At 40.9% G+C, this 22581-nt stretch overlaps 2 protein-coding genes across 2 annotated transcripts; both read left to right on the plus strand.

Annotated features, from left to right (window-relative positions):
• The first annotated feature begins 615 nt into the window (after nt 1-615).
• On the plus strand, nt 616-2634 carry myf6 (myogenic factor 6). Its single transcript, XM_070901568.1, has 3 exons — nt 616-1237; nt 1348-1444; nt 1984-2634. Exons 1-3 carry the CDS (start codon nt 713-715, stop codon nt 2097-2099), a joined length of 738 nt encoding a protein of 245 aa, XP_070757669.1. The 5' UTR covers nt 616-712; the 3' UTR covers nt 2100-2634.
• An 11859-nt stretch (nt 2635-14493) lies between these two features.
• Nucleotides 14494-18987, plus strand: myf5 (myogenic factor 5). Its single transcript, XM_070900184.1, has 3 exons — nt 14494-15002; nt 16862-16937; nt 18645-18987. The coding sequence occupies exons 1-3, from the start codon at nt 14499-14501 to the stop codon at nt 18827-18829; spliced, it is 765 nt and encodes a 254-aa protein (XP_070756285.1). The 5' UTR covers nt 14494-14498; the 3' UTR covers nt 18830-18987.
• Nucleotides 18988-22581: the final 3594 nt, after the last annotated feature.

The following is a 22581-nucleotide window of genomic DNA, read 5'->3' on the forward strand; positions in this document are numbered from 1 at the left end:
TGTTTGAAAGTATTTGGAGTATGCCTCCCCCTTTTAATCAGGGGGCACTTGATTAATGTTGTCTAGAAAATAGTTACATGATGCGATCTCACTAATTTAGGAAACTTGATTAAACAAATACTATACATACCTGGATCCTCACTTTGCGCTTGGATCCTCCAACAGGTGTAATATTTAACACGTGCGTAACATTAACTCGGTAACAATCTGGGTGTAGTGTATATCTCCAAATAATAACTAAATGCGAGTTCGGATAAATACATAAAGCTGAGCGGCAGGCATCGTTTTAAAAAATATATTTTTAACAAGCTAACAAGTAAGGCAGAAAATAAAGGATTTTTATTCAGAATTTAAATAACGGAGCGTTGAAAGAAAATCTTCGTCAGAGAAGCGAATCTCTCCCGGAGGTAGGTGGAACACTTGCGTATCACAGAAGAAACCATAGTCTCCCAGGAAACGTTGCGTTTCTAAAATAGAATGGCTGTAATAATGACAGCACCCAGACAGCTCAGTAAGAGTTGATGCACTGCAACAGCTAAATGTTGGATAGAATTTCACCTGCTTCTATATATATGTATGTATGTATATATAGCACAGGGACTTGTCATCCAACTGTTTAAATGCCATCCAGACCCCTGTGCAGCTTTTGATCCACTGTCTCTCACATACACACACATATTCGCAAACACATACATAACCTGCAGGAGCGACAATGATGGAGATGTTTGAAACCAACCCCTTTTACTACCACGATCAGCGATATCTGGTTAGTGAATCTATGGTTTTTCCACACTTGGATGGGGCGGGGATATCTCCCCTCTACCCGGGAAGCGAGGACGGCCTGTCTCCAGTCGGAGACTCAAGCCAACCCGAACCGAGCTGTGACAGTGGCGGAGAGGAACACGTGTACGCTCCGCCCGGCCTCAAGTCCCACTGCCCCGGCCAGTGCCTGATCTGGGCTTGTAAAGCGTGCAAGAGAAAATCGGCCACGACCGACAGGAGGAAGGCGGCTACCCTCAGAGAGAGGAGGAGGCTCAAAAAAATAAACGAGGCTTTCGAGGCGTTAAAGCGGAGGACGGTGCCAAACCCGAACCAGAGGCTACCCAAAGTGGAGATCCTTCGCAGTGCCATTCACTACATCGAGAAACTCCAGGATTTGCTGCACAGCCTGGACCAGCAGGAGAAAATGCAGGAGAATGTGGACCCGGCCAACGGCTGTAACGGCTCCCATTCAATGGTAAGCGCCACAGAGCCCCTGTCCCTCACCGTTCGTGTCCTGCTTCTGGTCTTTTACACGGTGGACCTTTCAGGATGTCACTACCTAATACCTTCGACATTTCTTCCCAGGTAACCACTGCAGATTGCTGGGGAACAAACACCTGTCCTTCTGAATGGGGGAATTTGTCTGATCATTCCAATATCCCAAATAAACTCCACAAAGAAGGTAAATTATCTTCTATCAATCGTTAAGTAAAAGCAAGACTTGCATTTATATAGCGCCTTTCATGACCACCGGACGTCTCAAAGCGCTTTGCAGCCAATGAAGTACTTTTGAAGAGTAGTCACTGTTGTAATGTAGTAATTCATCCATAGACAGTAAATCATATTTTCAATTAGGTTGTATCTATGTATATATATATATACTCAACATATATATAAATATCTCCCAGGAAACTACTAGAGAGCATAGTGTCAATAATTAGCAAATTATAGACATTTTCAAAAATGTTTATTTGCTGTGAAACTTTGATAAAAATGAAATAAATGTTCTTGAGAAAAGTATCTCACGAGGTTTTAATCTTGAGCTGTAAACACAGTTTTGAGGCTTCCAAGCGGTTCGGTCTGTAAGCGACAGGGCACTTATATTTATAATGCGTTGGGGGCCCGTTGTATTTGGATGGCCCCGAGTTAATGAGTAGGAAGAAAGACAGTTCTGACAACCATCATTAACTTCTTCCGTGTTGGCTGTTTTGTTTTAACCAGGAAATAGTTCGGAATCATCAGGCACCAGCAGCCTTCGTTACCTGACCTCAATAGTTGACAGTATTTCAACGGACGAATCCACTACACTATATACCCAAGACTCAAATGCAAAGTAATATGATTAATACAAACGACGAGCTCGAACTTGATTTATACAATAGTTATGTTGGCGGTTCGCCATTACTGTACTTGCCTGCCCGATAACTTTTTGCCGTGTTGTACCTAGACAATATACTTTAATACTGTTTGAATGTGTCGATTTTTGGAAAAAAAATCATTCCCTTAAGTAGAAGGAAAAGGCCAAAAATGTTGAAACGATTTATTTGACCAAGATTAATTCTAGAGTAAAGGTTTGAATGACATGAGTAAGTTGTAAATATGTTTGTAAAAATTCCGCTTGCGTATATCCAGCAACAAGTTTCGTAATTTTATAAGATATATTTTTGTTTGTTTTAAGCTATATGTATTTAGCATTTATTGTAAAAACGGAATAAAAATTCTTTATTCGATGTTTTCAATCTGTCTGGGCGCCGTGTTTTAGTAAGGTTGTGTGACAATTTACAGAGAGGTGCAGAACGATAAAGACTCGCAAGCATAATGTTATTGTGGGGTTAGCTCTACTGTACGATATCTGTAATAAACTCTCTGGAATCCCAGTACAGAATTGCAAAGTATAATAATTGCTATCATATTTTCACAGATAGTGAGTTTGGATTATTACAAATATTCTAAATTCTAGCTACAAAATGTTCTAATTCTAGTACTGTAAGCAAGTAGCCTGTATTTCGACTATTTTCGCAAAACGTTTGAAGTTCCTAATATAGTTTCCTGCATTGCCATCCACTGTCAACAGATTGTTAACATTTCCGATGTACCAGTGGCTTGAGGAACCCGAAAGTGGGGGAAAGGTAAAACCAGAAAGGATCACATACCGAATATATAAACCGCTTTTAAACTGGGTAGTCGCACGCTTTACTGAAAAAGTTTAGCTCCTAGCGAATGGCGCTGCTATATTATTTTATAATGTGTAAGACAACGCATCTGTTTTGTTCCATACATTATTCTGATACTCCGAGATTAAAACATAGCAGGAGTCTGACTTAATTCCCCCGCCTCATTGGTCCAGCAATATTCCGGAACCCTAGCGTCAGAATTGTACAACCATCTTACAGCAGCAACCATCAAAGGGTGCATTCACACTGCTGTGCGGGTTCCAGCATGGCAGAACCGCCTTGAGGTTGCCTGACTCCTGTCTGACTGGAACTGTATTAAGCTTGACCAGAAGACCGAGGTATAGGCGTGGGCAGAGCTCTCTCCCAAAAGTTAAAAACTCATGTTTAAAAAGCTGGGAGGAAGGAATCTCCGTTCTCCAAACATTTAAATCGACGTTGGTTGCATTTCGGGGGTGAGGGGTGCTTTTAAACCAGATTTGACACCACAGTGGATTTACATGTCATGCAGTGTGAAGCAAAGCTGTGTGATGTCATCCTACCACTCTGCCACTGGAACCAATTTCTTCTTATCTACTCTATCAAAACCTTCATGATTTTGAACCCCTCCATCAAATCTTCCCTTAACCTTCTATGCTCGAACAACCCCAGTCTCTCTAGTCTCTATAACATAGCTGAAGTCCTTCATCCCTGGTACCATTCTAGTAAATCTTCCTGCCACCCTCGCTAAGGCTTTGACATCCTTCCTAAAGTGTGGTGCCCAGAATTAGCCACAATACTCCAGCTGAGGCCTAACCAGTGGTTTATAAAGGTTTAGCATAATGAACTTGCTTTTGTTTATATTTATATTCTCTATTTATAAAGCCAAGCATCTCGTATGCCTTTTAAGAGCCTAATCAACTTGTCCTGCACCTTCAAAGACTTGTGACTTCACTCCCAGGTCTCTATATTCCTACACTCCCTATTAAATTATACCACTCAGTCTATATTGCTTCTCCTAATTCTTCCTACCAAAATGAATCATTTTGCATTTCTCTGCATTAACTTTCATCTGTCATATGTCTGCCCATTTTACGAGTCAGTCTATGGCCTCCTGAGGTCTGTTACTATCCTCCTCTCTGTTTATTACATTTCCGAATTTCATATCAGCCGTAAACTTTGAAATTTGCCCCGGTATCCAGGCAGCTACTGCCGCCTTAATCCCATGGGCTTCAAGTTTGCTAACAATTTAACAGTTCCTCAACTAAATGACTGAATTTACTGATCAGTTGCGTGTTCTTTTGTCTGATGTAAGTGCATACACTTTCCCCGCATGGGTACATCCACATATCTAAAGCTAGAGAACGTAGGCACAGGTTGACAAAATCCAACGCTTACCAATGCTCAAGTATTTTTGAAGGCTATGCCGCAGTTTAACCATCTAAAACCACACAGAAGAAGACCACTCGGCCCACCATGTATGTGCCGGTTCTTTGAATGAGCTAGCCAATTAGTCACACTGCCCTGCTCTTTCCCCATAGCCCTGCAAATGTTTCCACTTCACAGTTTGTATACAGCTCCCATTTGCAAGTTATTATTGAAACTGCATTCACCACCTTTGCAGACGGGATGGAAACATTTCTGCTGCTTACCCAGGCAGGTCTATTGCACCTGTTAAACTATTGATTTTGGGGGTTATCTATTTTTAAGTGGGATGATTTCTAGCCGCAATGACAGATCTCCAGGTCCCATCAATGAGCCAGGCGAGCTGGTCAATCGCCAACAGAATCCTGAGATACTGTGGGCCTGCTTGGCCCAGGTACTGGATTACGCAGTCTGGCATATCCCACTTCCCATCACCTCTTGCCCCCCGCCCCTGCCCCCGCCCCGATGAGGAAAATCAATGAGGATGATCAATATTTGGTCACTGGACAACCGAAAAATGTAGCTTAAGAGCAGGCATAGCTACTTTTCCTAAGCGGCATGGAAAGCAGCATAACTCACCACAAATGCGAGAACGCATTGCCTGTAATGTCCCGACCACAACAAAGACCAAAGTCGCTGAAAGTTCATGTGAAATTAATCCTAGATATGTTTAAAACAATCTTGTTATCGGGACTGGAACCAGTAATAGTTCATGTAAAAATATTGAGATAAAATAAACATTTATATTTGCAAGAGCGTTAAATTAAGACCAAAACATGTATGTTGAGTTTGAATTATTAACTGAACAATAATAGTTACTAAAATCATATCTAAACGATATTGTTACAGCTATGATGCAATTGCAAACATGAAGGCATTTGCAGCTCTCTATCACGAGAAATCTTGTCACAACCTTGTGCTGAAATCTAGTATAAAACAATCTAACATTGCAGGATAATGTTACAGTCACTAATGGTCCATTGCTCTCTTCATTTCTTATCTCACTTGAATCAAGATGGGATTAGCCTTCGATGCGGTCGTCAGTCAATCTTTAGTTCAAGTTTATGCCGCAATGCAGCCAACATAACATTCCTGGTGATTGAGAAGAGCAGCTAACCTTTGAACCTGCAGCTCCAGTTCCACCCAACTTCCTGACTTCGCAGGTCAATTTCAGTAATTCAGTTGAAACTCAACCAATCAGAGATCTTTGTGCAGGTGGGCCTTCAGTAAGACTGCTGCTGTAAAATCTAAGCGTTTTAAAAATGTTAATTGCAACAATTTACATGGGTAACGACATGGTTGGGTTACTGATGAAGTCGAATAATAAGAGAAATGTTAAATCCAGATGTTTGTTTTCGACCGACAGTTTCAGCGAAACAAACTTTATTCTGAAACCTATCTCCCAGAGTTCCACTTTAAAAGACGCTGTGCGTTAAGTTAGAAATGCTGGAATTTGAAACTAGCTGCAGTTGTATACAGCTGTTCCATTAGCCTGTTTAGAAAGAAAACCTTTCCCTTATTTCAAGCTGAAAACAGAATCGGTTTTATGTTTCATCATCTTGGGTTGAATGTGCCCATTCTATTTTATGCCACTGGCTCAGTAGAGTCGAATTAGAAACCTTGACATTTAATCAAGGACACTGTTGGAGATCAGATGTAGTGTTGCTAAATGCAGACAGTCATTTACCTCCTCTTTCTATAGATCCGATTCATTAATGCTTTGCCAGTGGGTGGGGGGTATTTTATGTTAATTAAATGTAGCGCTGTTTTAGCTATGCACTTGGTTTAGTGACGAACCAGCTTAGCCAGCAGTATGTTCAGAGTTAACTTGCTATGCATTTTGCGGAACAAACCAAAATATATATTTACCGCTATTTGGTTTAATGTGGACTCAGGATGTCATAACACTGGAATGGTACCACGTCAGAGTAATAGACCCCAGGAGAATAAATGTGGAAGTACAAGTCATATCCTTTTAGTTCCAGAATTTAGTTAACAAACTCAAATGTTTAAATGCTTCCGGAATTAATAGTAGTAACTACACACAATGGGCTATTTATATTGTTAAACACTTGACCAAGTTTGATAATGCACTACATAATAACCTGTTAGCAAAATTGAAGCCCATGGGATTAAAAGGGCCAATGGCAGCATGAATACGAAATTGGCTAAAGGACAGAAAGCAAAGAGTAGTAAAGAATGGCTGTTTTTAAGACTGGAGGAAGGTATATGGTGATGTCCCCCAGGGGTCATTATTAGGACCACCACAAGGCATAATTTCCAAATTAGTAAATGATGTGGAACTCCAAAATGTAGTAAAAAGTGAGGAGGATAGTACCAGACTTCAGGAGGATATAGACACAGTGAAATGGACAGACAGGAACAGAGAGAACTGTGGGTTTACGTACACAAATCTTTAAAAGGTGGCAGGGCAAGTTGATAAGACTGTTGAAAAAGAGGATATAGGATCCTTGGCTTGATAGATAGAGGCATAGAATACAAAAGCAGAAAAGTTATGCTAACCCTGCACAATCACTGGTTGGGTCTCAGCTGGATATTGTGACCAATTGTGGGCACCACACTTTAGGTAGGGTGTCATGGGCTTGGAGATGGTGCAGAGAGATTTACTAGGCACCAGAGATAAAGAACTTCAGTTACATGGAGAAAAAAGAAAGACTTGCATTTATATGGCGCCTTTCATGACCACCGGACGCCACAAAGCATTTTACAGCCAATTATGTACTTTTGGAGTGTAGTCACTGTTGTAATATGGGAAATGTGACAGCCAACTTGTGCACAGCAAACTCCCACAAACAGCAATGTGATGATGACCAGATGATCTGTTTTTGTCATGTCGATTGTGGAATAAATATTGGCCAGGACATGGGGATAACTCCTCTGCTTTTCGAAATAGTGCCATGGCTCATTTATGTCGACTTGAGAGAGCAGACGGTTTAACATCTCATCCAAAAGATGGCACCTCTGACAGTGTAGAACTCCCTCAGCAGTGCACTGGAGTGTCAGCCTAGATTAACATAAAAACATAGAAACATAGAAAATAGGTGCAGGAGTCGGCCATTCGGCCCTTCAAACCTGCACCACCATTCAATAAGATCATGGCTGATCATTCACCTCAGAACCATTTTCCTGCTTTCTCTCGATACCCCTTGATCCCTTTAGCCGTAAGGGCCATATCTAACTCCCTCTTGAATATATCCAATGAACTGGCATCAACAACTCTCTGCGGTAGGGAATTCCACAGGTTAACAACTCTCTGAGTGAAGAAGTTTCTCCTCATCTTAGTCCTAAATGGCTTACCTCTTATTCTTCGACTATGTCCACTGGTTCTGGACTTCCCCAACATCAGGAACATTCTTCCTGCATCTAACCTGTCCAGTCCTGTCAGAATTTTATATGTTTCTATGAGATCCCCTCTCATCCTTCTAAACTCCAGTGAATACAGGCCCAGCCGATCCAATCTTTCCTCATATGTCAGTCCCGCCATCCCGGGAATCAGTCTGGTGAACCTTCGCTGCACTCCCTCAATAGCAAGAACATCCTTCCTCAGATTAGGAGACCAAAACTGAACACGATATTCCAGGTGAGGCCTCATTAAGGCCCTGCACAACTGTAGTAAGACCTCCCTGCTCCTGTACTCAAATCCCCTAGCTATGAAGGCCAGCATACCATTTGCCTTCTTCACCACCTGCTGCACCTGCATGCCAACTTTCAATGACTGATGTACCATGACACCCAGGTCTCGTTGCACCTCCCCTTTTCCTAATCTGCTGCCATTCAGATAATATTCTGCCTTTGTGTTTTTGCCAGCAAATATTTATCTGTTCAAGTTCCTGAAGTTGTTATCCTTACAGCAGAGAAGGTTAAGGGGAGATTTAATAGAGGTGTTCAAAATCACGAAGGCTTTTGATGAAGTAAATAAGGAGAAACTGTTTCTACTGGCAGAAAGATTGGTAACCATAACATACCGATTGAAGGTAATTGGCAGAAGAAGTAGAGGAGAGATGAGAATGTTTTTGACTTAGCAAGTTGTCATGATCTGGAATGGATGGTGGAAGCAGATTCAATAGTAACTTTCAAAAGAGAATTGGATAAATACTTGAAAAGAAAACATTTGCAGGGCTATGGGGAAAGAATAGTGGGGTGCGACTAATTGGATAGCTCTTTCAAAGAGCCGAATGGCCTCCTTCTGGGCTGTAAGATTCTTTGATATTATGACCAGGATGAATTACATTCACTATAGAAGCACGGGCATTATGCAGTATGTCAGAATTTAATTAGGGTGTACTTACAAGAACAATTACAGAACTCACAGTTAGAATAACAGCAATACCAATGGTAATGGATTAATCGCGCGAGTTTTATACAATGTGTTGCGGGTGTTGCTGTAAATATTATTGCAGCACATATTTATCTCCTGGTGATGCTAAATCCAGCGTTAAGCCAGCAGTCAGATATTTCAATGTCTCTCAATTTGTATCCAGACCTTGTTCTGGAGATTCCCAAACGTTTCCGACAAGGGACAGGTAAACTTGTTTTCGAGCAAAATAGAGAACATGTTTTGCAATATTTCACGATATTATCACAACAATGATTGCTGGGTGGATTTTTTAAATATTAAGTATAGAGATCTCTCTGTAAACACTTAAAAATTGCAAAGTGAAGAATGTCTTAACTATTATCCATCCTTTCGAGAAAGGTCTGGCAAAATGTCATGATGAGATGGCGTTAATATTCTGAAATAATTTAAAAATGTGTTTCCCTTATTTTCATTAGCAATAAATAGTAATTTCAGGTTACGGGAGTTTCGGAAAAATAAATGTACTGCAATTTAACTTGGCGTGATAAATTATTGGCCAGTTTCTGATAAACTGGTCGTTTCTGACGCAATTGTAATTTGAAAATGCAGTCAGAACTAGAATGACTAAATCATGTCCAATGCATTAACATTTCCCTTTTATAAGCTGCAGGGCTGAAGATCCACGTCATATAGTGTTCTAAAATTTAGAATTGAGCGGGCAATGTGGCGAGTTAGAAATACGTGGGTTTAGCCAACTCTGTGAAACTTTAAGCTATGTCAAAGATGGAACTGGAGCTTGTAATGTGGGCTGTAAAAGAGACAGAAAAGAATAGAAAACACACAGAAAATAAGATTTTAAAGCAAATTAAAACTTACGCAGCTGCCATGCTCTTTGTTTCCTGTTGGGCATAGAAACTCAGGCCTTCTTTTGAGATCATTTAACTTTATGTATTTTATTTAACACTTCTCAAATTATTAAGTCGCAATACTGTTTTCATGTTCATTATTACATAAGAACATAAGATATAGGAGCAGGAATCGGCCATACAGCCCCTGGAGCCTGCTCTGCCATTAAATACGATCATGGCTGATCCGACCATGGATTCAGGTCCACTTCCCTGCCCGCTCTCCATAACCCTTTAATCCCTTATCGTTTAAGAAACTGTCTATTTCTGTCTTAAATTTATTCAATGTCCCAGCTTCCACAGCTATCTGAGGCAGCGAATTCCACAGATCCACAATCATATGAGAGAAGAAATTTCTCCTCATCTCAGTTTTAAATGGGCGGCCCCTTATTCTAAGATGATGCCCTCTAGTTCTAGTCTCCCCTATCAGTGGAACCATCCTCTCTGCATCCACCTTGTCAAGCCCCCTCATAATCGTAAACGTTTCGATAAGATCACCTCTCATTCTTCTGAACTCCAATGAGTAGAGGCCCAACGTACTCAACCTTTCCTCATAAGTCAACCCCCTCATATCTGGAATCAACCTTGTGAACCTTCTCTGAACTGCCTGCAAAGCAAGTATATCCTTTCGTAAATATGGAAACCAAAACTACACGCAGTATTCCAGGTGTGGCCTCACCAATACCCTGTACAATTGTAGCAAGACTTCCCTGCTTTTATACTCCATCCTCTTTGCATTAAAAGCCAAGATTCCATTGGCATTCCTGATCACTTGCTGTACCTGCATACTAACCTTTTGTGTTTCATGCACAAGTACCACCAGGTCCCACAGTACTGCAGCACTTTGCAATCTTTCTCCATTTAAATAATAACTTACTCTTTGATTTTTCTTGCCAAAGTTTATGACCTCACACTTTCCAACATTATACTCCATCTGCCAAATTTTTGCCCACTCACTTAGCCTATCTATGTCCTTTTGCAGATTTATTGTGTTTTCCTCACACATTGCTTTTCCTCCCATCTTTGTACCGTCAGCAAACTTGGCTACGTTACACTCAGTCCCTTCCTCCAAATCGTTAATATAGATTGGTGTAGCTTTAAAAAAAATCTTTAACATTTAACAACAATATTGTTTGTGTCTGATATTAATTATGAGGATTAGTGCCTGACTTTACATCCAAAGAACACTTCATATATGCAAAAGACAAGCAATAACGTGCTCGAGATCAGAGGTTGGGATTTAATCTACGTTGTTTCCAGTGGGATTTGGTTGCAAAATTATCAGCTCAAAAACTAATGAAAGTGATTCGAGTTGGAGATCTTATCTGCTGTGCACAGAGTGTTTAAAGAAAGATCGGAGGTCTCGTTTTCACAATCTAACCTTTAATGTTTAATTCAAAAAGGAGTATTTATTTTTATTCCAAAACACGGCTTAGTCGTGATTATTTCATGTCAAATGACCAAAGATAGTCTATCACAAACCTGAAGCACTCATGATTAAAGAAGTAATTAACTGGTAGTAGTAACAAGCAAATCCCGTCATAGTAAATCTCAGATTTTGGTTTAAGTTTTTCGATCAGTATCTTCAATGGTTGGTGGCAGACTCCTATCGCTCAACCACTTTGTTCGCATTTCCAGCATAAATGTGCAAACCTATGGAACGAAAGTCAGTTGCATCACTGCTGCTAAACCCGTGCGCTAAATCTTCAAACAGTGATTAATGTTTGAGTGCAGAGAGGGACACTGCTTCAACTAGTGCACTCTACTCCTTTGTACTGCGTGGGAACGTTTAATGCGAAACAAAAGTTGTATATATCAATTTTCACATCTTATCGATGAGCAATAATGTTGGGTGACTTTTTATCAATTCACTTATCCCTATAGAGTAACCATGCATATTCACATATCCCTATAGAGTAACCAGGCAGGAGTCAGCGGTGAACTGCTTTCTCTTTAATTGACTGACGCACGTTTGCCAGATCCAGGGGTCCTCCCACCATATTCGCAGTTTCCAGACGAGTCAGACAACATTCCGAAATTCACGTCAGCCCCGATGAATCAGTACTGCTGAAGTAGAAATCATATTGGCCGCTGTACAAGTCCTCGTGTTGTACAGTGAGAACCCAGCTCGAGTTAATATGTTGATTGCATAATTTAGGTACAGTATTTTTATTGGTTTTGAACACGAATTTAAAAAAGCCCACATCACCTCCTGTGAACATTCCAGTGGTCATGTATCGGCCTGCACATAGGGCATATAGACAGCCAATCCAGTACGCACTGCGCCAACTGCTTGTCCTTGCTTGCGCTTCAAAGGGGCAATGCAGCAGAAGTTCCCTTTGTGGGGGTCTTGGAAAAATAGCTCACTTTGATCTCTCTTGGAAGTCGATTAGAACAGCAAAACTCAATGTCTTCTTCAGCTGTCTTTCTACTGAGTCCCAGTAAAGTATTGAATGGAAAGTGGCAAGCATGCGTGTAGCAGGGGAGACGTGCAAAAGGTCGCAAAGACAAGTATTCAAACGTTCGGACAGATGTAATACAAATGTGGTTGCGTTCCCCATGCAGGTTTGAATTAAGTCACACATCGTAATTTGCAAATTATTTCAGATTGTATTAAGAAAGAAGATAGTTCAAGTAGGATCCAAATTAAACCCACGGAGCAAAAACATATGAATAAACTTCGTGACACAGAGTTTTATAGGGATTATGTGGGATCTATATTATGATGCAAAGTGTTGACACCAATTTGACATCAGTGGTGCAGATCAGAATTTTAGGATTAAAAGAATCCTAACTCAAACACCGCCAGTAATTTATTTCCTGTATATATGTCATAGTAAATATAATCGCAAAAAGAAATGGACTGCAAAGAATGGGTTATCGATTTTAATATGAAAGTGAATATGCTATTATTCCTATTGTCTGTGGTGTTCAAATGTTGGTGGATTGGAGAGGTTTGATCTTGCCGTCCAACAGCAATTGTGTTTTGTTAGGGTCCATCCAGTACTTTCAGCACCTCAATTTCCAGCTCAGCAAAGAGCAGGAGTCAGTTTCCTGGTCTTGTAGCTTGTGTGTTCACTCTCGCTGTTCTGTTGCCATTGCTTGCTTGGTTTTTGGAAGTTGTTTTGATAACTGCTTTCGAAAAACATACCAAGTAGCTGCAGTGAAGTGGTGCTTCCTTTAAAACGACGGTAGCATGTCCCAACGGAGTTTAAAGTGTTGCCCGAGGATTCAGCATAAATCTATTTCACAAAAAAAGCTCATTACTTTTCATCAGATTAAGAAGAATTTGAATAAACAACTTTTAATGTGTTTTCATACTTATTTTGTGAGCATTTATTTCTTTGTACTTTGTTCACTAATTGCATATGGGTTTTGACTACTTTTCCAATATCCCTTACGGAATTGGGATGTTGGCAAATAATTTGTTTTCACAATGAAGTGTTTAAAGTTAGATAAGGAAGAATGAAAATAAACCAGATCAGAAAATCCCACAGAAGGTTATACAAATAAAACGATATTACACGCAAGTGGAAACCTATCCCTCTCCCACTGAATAGCTTTTCGGTTTCACTTAACCTGCTCCTAATCTGACAAACACTCACTAATACGCTTCATTACCAATTTGATGATCACTTAACGGTTTCCCTGACCCGTTGAAACTTTTGTCACCAGGGTGTGTGAATTTGCCCGACACTTTGGTGCAGGGCAATCTTGCACCTCGAAAGGGTCTGCTGAAGGTACAGCTGGGACGCATCTGTAACGGTGCGAATTTGCTTCAACCATAAAATCAGCAAACCCCAAAGAGCAATAAAAATGCTGTTTTACAGTCTGCAGCCTGAGAAACAGCGTGCCAGGACTTTCGACAAGTTTGATCTGACACGCAGTGGTCAAGACTGCTACACTGCTGATGGAAACACATTCTGGCTTAAAAAGAAAGCCGCAACTTGTTCGTGCATTTTATTGTATAGAGTCATAATGCCAGCCATTACAACCATTCGAAATGAATACTCGCGAATTCCTTACATTAAGGCAATGACCTGCGCTGATTTCATTACAAAATTTACAACGATTTCTGTTGAGAGATTAATGCAGTGAATATTGGTCTGACAAACAGAACTTGCAACAAGGCAATATATCCAGCGGTAACGCTGCTAAAATGATCTGCTGTACGTGCTCTACACAATGATTCGATGCTTTCTTTCACTGATTATCTATCACTTGTGTTATCTAGCATTGAATACGACACAAACTCTACACTGCATGCACTAACCCGGCCACTTTAGCAGGATTTATGTTTGAACATTGATGAACTAGTAGGAAACGAATGGGAATAAAACTCCAGACAAACCACTTAGCAAAGAGTCGATACTGCTTAGAGTTTTGCTTCGGCCCATTGTGTAACTTATATACTGAAGCAGCAGACAGACTCGACAACGAGTTGCCGACTATGTTAACGTTTACATAACTTCGAACAAACATTATTCTGGAACTTATATTTATGATTTGGATTTAAATCAATATAAATTTATTAAAAGACAAGCGATGACAATATTTTCTGATCCATTCAAACTCTTATTACCCACGGGTCAGCAGTGATCCACTTATTGGGATGGTTGGATGGAATTCCCTTATTTCTTGCTGGTCTCATTTCGCGGAATGTCCTCTCTGAGTTGTGGGAGGAGATCTTCCCGACCCAACAAGGGTTAATGAGATACCCCTGGGACGGATCTAGGGTTAATGACATAGGGGAAGGACTGGATGTTAGTCGGTGTGACCGATCTCATCGTGTGTATATAAAGAGCTCCTCAGTGTCAGCCCAAGGCACTTTATTCTGACCCCAACCCATGTTTGTCTTTGAATTCCATCGCCTAGGTTAGTTTACGCAAAGGTTGTGCGAGTTTTGCGTTGCAGCCTATTGTTTCGGTATTATTGCAAATGGATATCATGGTCGACTGCCACTTTTCGCCGTCCGATCTGTTTTATGATAATTCTTGCCTCTCATCGCCCGAGGAGGCAGACTTTGCAGATGATTTTGAGCACGGCGCCGTTGTGTTTGGGGATCATAAGCTCGAGTCCCGGGGAACTGATGAGGAGGAACATGTCAGGGCTCCGAATGGCCACCACCAGGCTGGCCACTGTCTGCTGTGGGCTTGCAAAGCCTGTAAGCGCAAAAGCTCCAACACCGATAGGAGGAAGGCGGCCACCATGAGGGAGAGGAGGAGGCTGAAGAAAGTGAACCAGGCTTTCGAGACTCTGAAGAGGTGCACCAGCTCGAACCCCAACCAGCGGCTGCCGAAAGTGGAGATTCTGAGAAACGCCATCAGCTACATCGAGAGTCTTCAGGAGCTCCTCAGGGAACAGGTGGCCAACTATTACAGCCTGCCCGACAATGTCAGCTCGGAACCGGGAAGCCCCACATCCAACTGCTCGGACGGAATGGTAAGCACCAGTCTATTTAATCTGTAGCCCTCCCCATACACAGAATCAGTGTGCGTTCCTATTATTGGCGAATTAAAACATTATGCATTACCGAGGCTGTCTGTATTAATGAACATACTCCTGGCAAGAGCCCAGTTCTGAATCAGAAGTGTCTGATCTTGTCTATTTACCGCAAGAACGCAAACCCTTCCTATAATCGATATCCCCCATGGCTCTGGCAGTGAACATGCCGCGTGTCCCATTATTACATGGGATCAGTCTGTTCTTTGCACAACCAATGCAAGACGAGAACATCTGGTTATGGTAACCCATCCTCAATTAAAATATGTGACCATAAAATGTTCTTTTTCGCGCCCTGAAAGAAAACCCGATATCTATGAGTTCGTAAATATCGATTACAAATGTATTCGCAAAAGCTGTTTCGTCTGATCATCAAACTACGTCTGCAGTTTACAGTTAGTTACATTCTCCATTCACATAGAGCTGGGTGAATGATGAAGGGTGGAAAATGCACTTGCGCGTGTGGAAGGAAACGTTTCGCAGTTTTATTCTCTAAGGTTGCCTTTCCCCTGTTTTATAAGTTATCAGCTCACTTAATGTGTTGATATAGGATTTGGAATGGCACCGACTCGTCGGCTTCATAAATGGAATTGCATCAATAACGGGTCGCAGTAGTTGCAGATTAAGCTTGATGTTGCAATATTTATGAAGAAGGGGATTATAGCCAAATGGACTGATTTTACCAAACAAATTTCGATCTTAAATATTTTAAATATGGTTTAATCAACTAGTGGATCGTTTATCAAAATAATTTAAAAATAAACCATGCAGTGAATATAATAACAAGCCTGTCCCTTTTTAAAGTTTGTTTTAAATGTTTTCCAAACGAGGATTCAATCAAGCTACAATGAATGAACAATAACGCGATTTATTCGGGTGCAATACTTCCAACGTTTCAATCACTTATTAGTGTTCTAATTTCCCGGAGCTTTTTCAAGCAACATCAATATAATTCCACTGTGCAGCAGTCCCAACCCACACAGATCCTTATCCATGTTTTAACTACGAGAAGTCACTTTGACACTTTGACAAAGGCAGCATGTCGAAAACCACAGAGGACAGCTGTAAGAATCGTCAAAAGTTGCAATCGCAGTTGTCCGACATTTTTTTCTATGACATACTTCCTTAAGTAATTTGGGAGAAAGGGAAGAGAGGAGCTAAAGTTAAACATCTTCATCAGCACTTGTTGAAAATTAGGTGAAATGCTCTCTGTAGCTCAGGGTTTGATTTAGACGGCTTCTGGGTCTCATTAAGTGTGACCGACTGCTTCTTCTCGCCACTTCAGTAAAAGTTGCTGCCACACACATTGATCTCTTTGGATGCGGGGATGATGACTTTCCCACCTCTGCACATATTGCTATCCACAGGAGCCGAGAACAGCAGCAAGCTGAAGGCTGTTGTTTGAAAAAACAACCAGTGAAGCATTCTTATAGCACTACGTTTTAACTGTTGGAGCCAAGGCTTTAATATCAATTTAGTATGGGAAAATCTGACCTGGCACAATTAATGTAGCTTCCGTTAACTGCATAGACATGCAATCCATTTTCCATGGATAACACAATGCACATTTCTGTATAGGCATACAGACATACCTAATGCTTTGTGTGAGAAAACTATGGTGTGGCAAAGAACCCAACTATGTCTAATCAACAGATGGCCTTATTTCCGTCCAGGGGTAATCATTATTTTACTCATTCAAGACTCATGACATATACAGTATATATATGTTACGGTGAATCTATATAAAAACTTTATATCTCAAAGGTTTGGAGATTGCTTTATTGTGATTTTTTTTGCAGCTGGGATGTAACAGCCCCGTTTGGTCTAGAAGGAACATCAGTTTTGACCGCATTTACTGTTCGGAATTACAGAATGGTACGTTTTTATTGTTGTCATGAATCCACTTCACACTTCATCATAAATCTGCCTTGAAACTGACGAAATTACACCTCGACTCTAAAGGCGCAGCTTGAGAAAGTGACCAAGAACACATGCTCTCTAGTTAAGAAGCGAGATAGAAATATTTTAATGGTGGACTATTTCCTAAGCTATAGTCGAAATGTCACCTTGTAGCTTGAACTCCCCCTCCCCCACCCCCAGTTTAAAGTAATAACTACTTTGAAACCATATTCAGTGCTTGCTCTCATTCGTGCAACATTTCCAAACGCAATACAGCCAGGACTACAGGTTCTTCCACTTCTCAAAGTTTGAGATAATGTTGAAGAACACGTGGTACAATTAAAAAGCAGGTGTTCTGAAGGGGCCAGGGAATCTGATTATATTTCATTTGACATTTTTTAAAGAGCACTTTGCTAACATTAAACATTTTTGAATAATGTATTGTTTACTTATATAAAGGCCAACCACATTCTAAGGATTATAAATAGGGGCATAGAGTATGATTAAACAAGTAATGATACATTTATACAACATATTGGTTAGGCCACAGTAAGACTATTGTGTGCAGTTTTGGATGTTCCATTAGATAGAAAAAAAGAAGAAATGGAAAGAAAGAGAGAAATAAATACATTTATAAAGCATCTTTCAGGACCTCGGGATGTCCCAAAGTGCTTTACAGCCAATGAAATACTCTTGAAATGGCGTCACTGTTGTAATGTAGGAAACAGCAGATAATTTGTGCACAGCAAGCTTCCATAAACAGTAATGTGATCATGACCAGATAATCTGTTTCAGTAATGTTGGTTGATATTGGACAGGACACCAGGGAGAACTCCTGTGCTCGTTTTCGAAATAGTATTGTGTCCACCTAAGACTGCACATGGGGCTTTGGTTTAATGTTGAATTCAAAAGACAGGACTTCGGACAGTGCAGCACACCCTCAGTACTGCACTGGAGCATCAACTTAGATTATAAGTTCAAGTCTCTGGAGTGGGTCTTAAACTCACAACCTTCTGACTTGGAGGTGAGGGTGATACCCCTGAACCACAGCTGGCACTGTTAAAGAGCATTAAAGCCACAGAGACCTACAGAATAGATTCACCAGACTGGTCCTGGGAATGGGAATCTATTGTTATGAAGAGAACCTTGAGATACTGGGATTATTTCCATAGCCGTATGGAAGGCTAAGAGAAGATTAATAAAGTATTTTTAAAGAAAGTTATGAAGTTTTTTGAGTAAATGGGGAAATATTGTTGTCTGTAGTTGGGGAGTCAGTGAGGAGTGGTCATCAATTTAAAATTGTGACTGATAGCGAGCAGAGAGGTGAGGAGAGATGTCTTTACATAGAGCATGGAATGTTTTACCACAGGGAATGGTTTGAGCAGAGACCATGGCATCTTTTAAGGGATATATATTTGAAGCAGGGTAAGATCAGGGCTATAGAATAAGACAGAGACTGTGGAATTAGTTTTGGATAGCTGTGAAAGGCGCCTCCGACACGATGGACCATAGCTTCCTTCTGTGATGTAAAGTTCTATGGTTCCATAACATTTAAAATAAGTGTTAGAGAAGTTAAAGCATAGCTATGACTGCTATCATCAGGATTGTTTGACATGTTTTAACCGGCTTACTTATGTATTTGATCGGTTGTTTTCACCACGTGATCCATTTCTTTTTCGCTAGTTTGTTCCAGTGGCCGAGGCCTTGCTGTTTCCAGTTTGGATTATCTGTCCAATATAGTGGAGCGGATTTCACCGTCCCCCGAGCGTTGTCCTCCTTCAGGTCAGGATGGAAGGACCATATCCCCGCCCACCAGCGATTGCTCTCAGCCCACCACTCCCAGCCAGCCAGTCTATCATGTCCTGTAAATCCTCAAGCTGCAGACCTTCAGATTGGATGATCTACCATGTGGATTCAAAGCTTCAGACATAACATGTTCTATAAGTAGGACCACATCCTATTGTATATTTGTAAATAGCATAATATTCATTAGTTGTCAACAAAATAATTGTATTTAAGAATTAAATAAAACCACAAAAGACTTTTTATAAATCTCGTTATTTTCACTTTGGGGCTCCAATTGTCCAGCTGTGCAGATAAATAAATACCTTTCTAACATGTTACATTCCTGCTGTAATATCACCTCAAGAACTACACATTTGTGCTTTTTGAGGGAAAGGGAGAGCACTTAGGAACTGATTTCAGTAAGATCGTGCGAGTTAGGCCAGCATTATACTTTGCAACAGAAAACAACCCCAAGCATTGAATTAGTTTTCAGAATTTCTTGAGATTTTGTGTAGCCTACCTTTTTGAAATAAACATCTTCTGTTTATCGAGTGATCTTGCAAGCGGACTCCTCGGATTCCAATTGCTTGATGGAATTTGAATGAAGTCTCATTAAAGAACACAGACCATCATCAAATATAAAAAAGGAACTAGAATTCATCATGAAGAGGGTTACATAATATTTGAGAGAGGTTCGGTCGAAAGTTCTCACATTACATTAGGACTGCTCTCCAATGAGATGTTTCATAGAAACATAGAAAATAGGTGCAGGAGTAGCCTACACCCCCATTCAATATGATCATGGCTGATCATTCAACCTCAGTACCCCACCCCAGCCTTCTCTTCATATCCCTTGATCCCTTTAGCCGTAAGGGCCATATCTAACTCCCTTTTGAATATGTCCAACGAACTGAACTCAACAACTTTCTGTGGCAGAGAATTCCACAGGCTCACAACTCTCTGGGTGAAAAAGTTTCTCCTCATCTCGGTCCTATGTGGCTTACCCCTTATCCTTAGATTGTGTCCCCTGGTTCTGGACTTCCCCAACATCGGGAACATTCTTCCTGCATCTAACCTGTCCAGTCCCCTCAGAATTTTATGTTTCTATGAGATCCCCTCTCATTCTTCTAAATTCCAGTGAGTACAAGCCTAGCCGATCCAGTTTTTCTTCATGTGTCAGTCCCACCATCCCGGGAAATCAGTCTGGTGAACCTTCTCTGCACTCCCTCAATAGCAAGCACGTCCTTCCTCAGATCAGGAGACCAAAACTGCACACAGTACTCAAGATGTGGTTTCACCAAGGCCCTGTACAACTGCAGCAAGACCTCCCTGCTCCTATAATCTAATCCCCTCGTTATGAAGGCCAACATGCCATTTGCTTTCTTTACTGCCTGCTGTACCTGCATGCCTATCTTCAATGACTGATGTACCTTGATACCCAGGTCTCATTGCACCTCCCTTTCACCATTTCCTCTTCTCACTCATTGTTCAGCACCGCTCAGAATTATTTCTGAATCATCAGAATTAATGGAGCCCAGCTCATCCTTGGGGCTGCATTTCTTTTTTTGGTAGTCCAGTGTTGACAGTAAACAGCCAACTATCCTAACATTAAACATTCCATCCACATTTGGCTGCCAGTTATGATGCTCTGCTCTAAAACTACTTTTACTTTACAAAAGTGTAGTCAACTGAACACGTCTCATTCTCCCATTATAGATTGCACTTAGAAATGTCAAAAAATGCCTGTTTAGCAGCGGCTGAAATCCACTGTTTTTTTGGGTCTTGGGAACAGGAAGTGTATTCACCAACTCTGCTTGTACCCAGTGGCACATGGTAGAAGAAATGGAGGAGAGGGGCGCTCTAGAAATCAGACCTGCAAAGTACAGGTGCTTCAATAGCAGTGTGACAGCAATATGTTAGCACACATGGTATCCCAATGAAGCAGTTTCTGTGGACAGCGACGTAACATAAGCAGTTTGTCAGTTTGGCATCTTTATATTATGCGCAAGACCTCCCGAAGGGTGTAACCACACATTGTTTTGACTTTTCACGGGTCAAGTGCATAGACTTTTATTAATTAATAACTGTTGCATTAAATTTTCCATCTGAAAGAAAATAGCTTAAAATTTTTTACAAAAGAAATATAGGGTTTTCGGTCCTATTTCTCATTTGTTTGGTTCAAGTTCGCCGAAATATTTCCTTATCTTAAAAATTAATTGTTTAATAAAAACATCCTTTCAATTTCGCTATTGTTCGGTTCAATTTCATTTATTCTAAAAATGAACACTGAAACAAATCAACATTCAACTCCAACAACTCATCAAAATTACGCAAAAATAACTAATGAAAGACGAGAAACAATAATAAAAAAATCATAACGATGGAAAGTTTCTGAAATTGTAGCATACGAGGGATTATCTTGTAGTACAGTGAGAAGTATTATGAAAAGATACTTAACAACAGGAATAGTGGAAAAATCGTCAAAGGGTACCCGATAGCGAAGAGTCCCTCTTAACCAAGATGAAAGAAGGCCTTAGTGCTATAACATCAGGGGATTGTGGTGGAGATTATCGCAACATGAAAAGATATATTAGGATGTCTTTAAACAGAAGCCACATTAATTAAAACGTTACTTATTATATATATATTACTATTCAAATGATTTAGTTATTTAAAATTTTCGCAAAATTGAATGGAACACAATTATTAAATAATTCGTTTTTAGAGGTTAGGGAATGTTTGCAGCGAAATTGAACCGAACAGAAGCGAAATTGAACCAAATTTTTTAATTAATTAGTTTTTAAGATAAGGAAGTATTTAGGCAAAATTGAACCGAACAAAAAAGCGAAATAGGACAGAAAACCCTATAAAATGAAAAGTTTGAAAAAAAAATCCTAAAGTTCAAGGGTCCCCTTCAGGCGAGGGCCCCAATGCCACTGCATTGACTGCATTAACTATGAGGCGTTGTTGCATGTGGGAACTGGTGGACACCATTGAGGTCCAAGGTGACCACATCTGCAGCAAATGTCTGCAACTCGAGGAATTTCGGCTCCGTGTTGATGAGCTGGAATCCGAGCTGCAGACACCACAACACATCAGGGAGGGGGAGAGTTATCTGGACGCCGCGATCCAGGAGCTAGTCACACCAATTAGATTAATTAATTCAAATTTGATCCATGGTCAGGGACAGGAGGGTGTGACTACAATCGAGGAAGGTATGAGGACTCAGGATGGAGTGATGGAGGAGCCTCGGCCCTTGCTCTTGTCCAACAGGGTTCGAGGCTCTTACTCCCTGTGTGGATGAGAGCAGGGACTGCAGGGAGGATGAGCAAACAGACCACAGCACCGTGGTACATTCAAGGGGGGGGGGAGTAAACATAAATGTTGTAGAGGTAGGGGACAGTATCATTAACGGGATAGATAATGTTCTCTGCAGCCGAGAGCGTGAGTCCCGTTGGCTGTGTTGCCTACCCGGTGTCAGGTTAAGGACATCTCCTCTGGGCTGGAGAGGAATGAGGAGTGGGAGGGGGAATATCCAGTTGCCGTGGTTCACATGGGTACCAATGACAGAGGTAGAACAAACAAAGAAGTTTTGCTGAGGAATTTTGAGCAGCTAGGGCCAAATTAAAAAGCAGAACTACAAAGGTAATAATCTCTGGATTACTACCTGAGCCACAAGCAAATTTGCATTGGGTAAATACGATCAGGGAGTTAAACACGTGGCTCAAAGAGTGGTGTGGGAGAAATGGGTTTTGGTTCATGGGACACTGGCGCCAGTACTGGGGTAAGAGGGAGCTGTCCCATCCCCCTGCAAAACAAATACACTGCTTTGAGT

This window comes from Pristiophorus japonicus, chromosome 15 (assembly GCF_044704955.1).
Source record: "Pristiophorus japonicus isolate sPriJap1 chromosome 15, sPriJap1.hap1, whole genome shotgun sequence".
Classification (NCBI taxonomy): domain Eukaryota; kingdom Metazoa; phylum Chordata; class Chondrichthyes; family Pristiophoridae; genus Pristiophorus; species Pristiophorus japonicus.

Coding starts and splice junctions, on each gene's coding strand:
- myf6 (XM_070901568.1), top strand. CDS start 713: ATGATGGAGATGTTTGAAACCAACCCCTTTTACTACCACGATCAGCGA. Junction 1,238..1,347: donor GTAACGGCTCCCATTCAATG/GTAAGCGCCACA, acceptor ATTTCTTCCCAG/GTAACCACTGCAGATTGCTG. Junction 1,445..1,983: donor AAATAAACTCCACAAAGAAG/GTAAATTATCTT, acceptor TGTTTTAACCAG/GAAATAGTTCGGAATCATCA.
- myf5 (XM_070900184.1), top strand. CDS start 14,499: ATGGATATCATGGTCGACTGCCACTTTTCGCCGTCCGATCTGTTTTAT. Junction 15,003..16,861: donor CCAACTGCTCGGACGGAATG/GTAAGCACCAGT, acceptor TTTTTTTTGCAG/CTGGGATGTAACAGCCCCGT. Junction 16,938..18,644: donor CTGTTCGGAATTACAGAATG/GTACGTTTTTAT, acceptor CTTTTTCGCTAG/TTTGTTCCAGTGGCCGAGGC.